The 4598-nt window shown below is 40.1% G+C and overlaps 1 protein-coding gene across 1 annotated transcript in view; it reads right to left on the bottom strand.

The window, feature by feature from the left end:
- LOC106880012 (inactive tyrosine-protein kinase 7) overlaps positions 1–2787 on the bottom strand; it is a 418974-nt gene extending 416187 nt beyond the window's left edge. The window contains exon 1 of the mRNA XM_014929805.2: positions 157–2787. Within this exon, the coding sequence (XP_014785291.1) occupies positions 157–202 (46 nt within the window). The 5' untranslated portion in view covers positions 203–2787. The remainder of the gene's footprint in view (positions 1–156) is intronic.
- Positions 2788–4598: the final 1811 nt, after the last annotated feature.

Below are 4598 nucleotides of genomic sequence, written 5' to 3'. Positions count from 1 at the left end.
ATATGTATATATGTATGTATGTATGTATCTATGTATGTATCTATGTATGTACATTGCACCTGGTTTTATATGATTAACTCCAGTGTAATGATAAATGACAAATGCTAATGACACAATTTCACAACACAAATTAAAAGGAAAAATTATGCAACTTACCTATTAAGAGAAGACATCCACAACAAATTATCGAGTTAGAATCCATGCTAAGTGCAGCAATGTTGTACAATCCGAGAACATTTAGACTTTAGAAGAAAAGTGATGTTATGAATGTGTCCAGCGTGAGAAAAAAAGACGTGACGACGATATTTATATATATATATATGTAAATTTAAACCCAAAATGCAATGAAAATTTTAAAAGAAAATATATATTATATACAATTATAAATAAACAAAATCTCCGAGAAAGATGTGAAGTAATAAAACAAAACAATTTCAACCAATTTTTTTCTTCTTCTTAGTAAATAAACGGGGGAAAAGAGAAGAAAAAATGTCGATCGTCTGTTTCAGAGAAAACTTTCCCCCTAAATGACGGACGACTGTTTGAAAGTTGTTATATGTATGTATGCGTGTGTTCGTGTGTTCGCCTGTACGTGTGTGTGTGTGTGTGTGTGTGTCAGTGTGTATGTGTCAGCGCGCTCGTGTGTCTGTCAGTGTCTCCGCGCGTGCGCGTGCCGGCTATGTTTGCCTGTGTGTGTGTCTGTGTGTACGCATGTGTGAGCCTGTATTCATCTGTTTATATATATATTTGTATAGCGTGTGTGAGTAGTGTGTGTGTGTCACTACAGATGGTTATATGTGGGTGAGTTGTATAGCTTTTCTCCTGTATACTGCTATAATGCAAGTTTGTGTGTGTGTGCGTGCGTGTAAGTTCACACCAGTGTGTGTGTGGACGTGCGTTAGTGTCTATAAGAATGTTTGTGTGTTTGCTTATATTTCTATTAACGGTATGTGTATACATTGATACACTCGTACATACATACATACATATATATATAATTAGTGTAATTAATATCTTAATATACAAGTGTGTGCGTATATAAAATTATTATCGCCGTAATGTATGAGATAATGAGTTCGTATTTAAGCGTGTGTATGAGTAGAAATATGTAAAGTACTCACAGTTTATATGTGTATAATTAACATGATAGATAGATAGATAGATAGATAGATAGATAGATAGATAGATAGATAGATAGATAGATAGATATGAATGACTGAACGGAATGGTATATATATATATGTGTGACTGTTGTAGTGGCGGCTAAATTTCTACAGCATGGGTGAGTGAAGGTCTCTCAGGGAATAAAATTTTTTTTAAAAACTTTGTTATTGTTTTACATGCTATAATTACTGCTGTTGTTGTTTTTATTGTTGTTGTACTTGTTATTTGCAAAGTTCTAGTGGTAGTTATTGATGTAGTACGCTAGCTGTTCGTCTCCGAACACACCCGGTGCCGTGTAACAAGCGATGTAAACTGAATAGCTGACAAGGCTTGAGAGTTGAGTTCGGGTGAGATGCGTGTTTAGGAGTGTACGCAAATCAATGTGAATAAAAAGCTTAAAAACTCCTCTTGCTCAACGCTTTACGAACTTCTTTTTTTTCTTTTCTTTCCTTTTTTCTTTTCATTTTTACCTTTTGACGTGAACACGGATGAGCGTACGTGTGCGTGTGTGAATTTGTATATAAGTGTGTGCGTGTGTGTGTGTGTGTGTGTGTCTGTTTATGTATGTGGCTCGTGGTGTAGCAGCCTATGATGTCAATGTATATGTGTATGTGTGTCGGTTACTGTGTGCGTGTGTGTGTGTATGATGTATCGACTTCTCCTTAATGTCTGTGTTTTTGTGCAGCAGTATCGTCTCAGTGCTAGTAAAGTGTATCGGTGTGTGTGCGCATGTTTCAGTGCTAGTTGTTATGTGTGTGTGTGAGTGTATGTGTATATGCGTGTGTGAATGTGTGCGTGTGCCTGTGCGAGTGTGTGTGTGGGGGAGCTTATGTGTGTCTGTACGAGTGAGTGTGTGTGCGCGTGCCTGTGTGTGTGTGCGTGCCTATGTGCCAGTGCGTGTGTGCTTGTGAGGGTGAGAGAGAGGGAGAGAGAAAGAGAAAGAGATTGTATGAGTGCGTGAGTATTAGTGTGAGTGTGTGCAAGCGAGAGAGAGTGTATTTGTGTGCCTGTGCAAGTCAGTGCGCGTGCGTGTGTGTACGTGTGTGTGTGTGTGTCTGTGCAAGTGAGGGTGTGAGTGTGCGAGTATGAATGTGCGACTGTGAGAGTGCGAGAGCGTGTGTGCGTGTGTGTGAGAGTGCGAGCGGGTTTACGCGTGCACGTGTGCACGTGTGCGTGTGTGTGCGCGTGTGTTTATATTTGTGAGCTTGTGTGCACCTGCGTACATGTGTATATATATGAATGTTATCGATGCATGGATCAGCCTTCGTTTATGTTTCTGTATATAGGTGTATACCTGCGTGTCCTTTTTCTACCGCAGTGTGTGGTTGTTTGTGTTTATGTCCGCAAGTGTTTGCATGTGTTCGAACGGGTAGACGCTAGATGCATACATCCGCATCCGCAAGCATGTGCGTACGTCTGTCTATCACCGAATCTTCTTAATGCTTCAGTGTGTGTTTATGTTGCCTTCCCCTTGTGTTTGTGTGTATCGCTCTATCGCTTGACACCTCTGAGCGTAAGAGCGTGACGGTTATTTTGTCGTTCACGTCTTTCTATACGTATGTTTGTGTGCATGCTTGCAAGTGTCTCTATGTGTGAGTTTACCGCTCAAAGTATCTGCGTTTTAGATGTTATGCCTGCTTCATTATGTACGTGTGTGCGTGTGTGTGTGTGTGTGTTTGTGCGTGTGTATAGGCTTTAATTTCTTCGTGTACATGCCTCTCTCACAATTGTGTCTGTGTGTTGGCGACTATCTGCACGAGTTAGAGAAAGTGTACATAATATTGTATGTTTGCGTGCGATCCACGCAAGCGTTTCTCTGTATCTCTCACACACACTTTGTACGTATGTGTGTGTGTCTGTGTGTGTGGAATGCAGAATGTAAGCAGTGTATCTGAGTGTCTATAGATGTTAGTATCGTAACACTCAAAACTCCAGCATTTACAATATATTCATTTATAAGTAGGAGTGGCTGTGTTATTTCTTTACTACCCACAAGGGGCTACACACAGAGGGGACAAACAAGGATAGACAAACGGATTAAGTCGATTATATCAACCCCAGTGCGTAACTGGTACTTATTTAATCGACGCCGAAAGGATGAAAGACAAAGTCGACCTCGGCGGAATTTGAACTCTGAACGTAGCAGCAGACAAAATACTGCTAAGCATTTCGCCCGGCGTGCTAATGTTTCCGCCAGCTCGCCGCCTTTGTAGGAGTGGCTGTGTGGTAAGTAGCTAGCTTACCAGCCACATGGTCCCGGGTTCAGTCCCACTGCGTGGCATCTTGGGCAAGTGTCTTCTACTATAGCCTCGAGCCGACCAACGCCTTGTGAGTGGATTTGGTAGACGGAAACTGAAAGAAGCCCGTCGTATATATGTATATATATATATATATATATATATATGTATGTGTGTGTATATGTTTGTATGTGTGTGTTTGTCCCCCCAACATTGCTTGACAACCGATGCTGGTGTGCTTATGTCCCCGTAACTTAGCGGTTCGTCAAAAGAGACCGATAGAATAAGTACTAGGCTTCTAAAGAATAAGTCCTGGGATCGATTTGCTCAACTAAAGGCGGTGCTCCAGCATTGCCACAATCAAAAGACTGAAACAAGTAAAAGAGTAAAAGAGTAAGTATAATTTTATACAGCTAGCAGCTCTGTGTCATACGGACACGTTAAAAAGTTTAAGGAATTAAAGAGAAAGAGAGAGACGGGAGTGAGACAGAGAGAGACAAGAAAAGAGTCACAAGTTAGGAAAATGTTAGTGGGACCTTGTATAGGTACTAATATGTGTGCGCATATATCATATCTATAACTTTACACACACACACACACACACACACACACACACACACACACACACACACATACATACACACTAGCACACACATACATAGCACTGTGCCTAGACTTAATGCGTCGCTCAGTTTTGTGCCCTTATAACACCTGGCCCTTATAAGACTTTTGTAGAGTTCACAGGCATTCAGGCCATATTTCCGGTCTCGGGATAAATCCTACCCCGACTTCCTGCCTTCCACCTCCATTTTGGGGGGTCCTGAAACGGGTCGTGGGTGCTGTCCTTCGGTATTTGAGAAGGCGATTTTATATATATATATGTCTGTTAAAGACTGTCATACCGGCCATGACGAAGGGAAATAGCCCTGAAACTCGAGTCGCCTTTATATATATATATTTATATTTATATATTTATATATTTGATCCTTTATATTGAACACTCAATATTTCATCTACATTCAATACTTTATTTCATGGTGCCATCCATTTTTATTTTATTTTATATTATATATTGTATATTATATTATATATTGTATATTCCATATTCTATACCCCACATTAGTTCTGCAGGAATATAAATAAAACATAAAAAACAGACAGTGTTGGAACTCTTTTAAGCAAAATAATATATTCCTC

The sequence above is a fragment of the Octopus bimaculoides genome, chromosome 5, assembly GCF_001194135.2.
Source record: "Octopus bimaculoides isolate UCB-OBI-ISO-001 chromosome 5, ASM119413v2, whole genome shotgun sequence".
NCBI lineage: Eukaryota > Metazoa > Mollusca > Cephalopoda > Octopoda > Octopodidae > Octopus > Octopus bimaculoides.
Note: the sequence above shows the minus strand (reverse complement) of the source record. Positions and strands in the feature narration are given on the sequence as shown.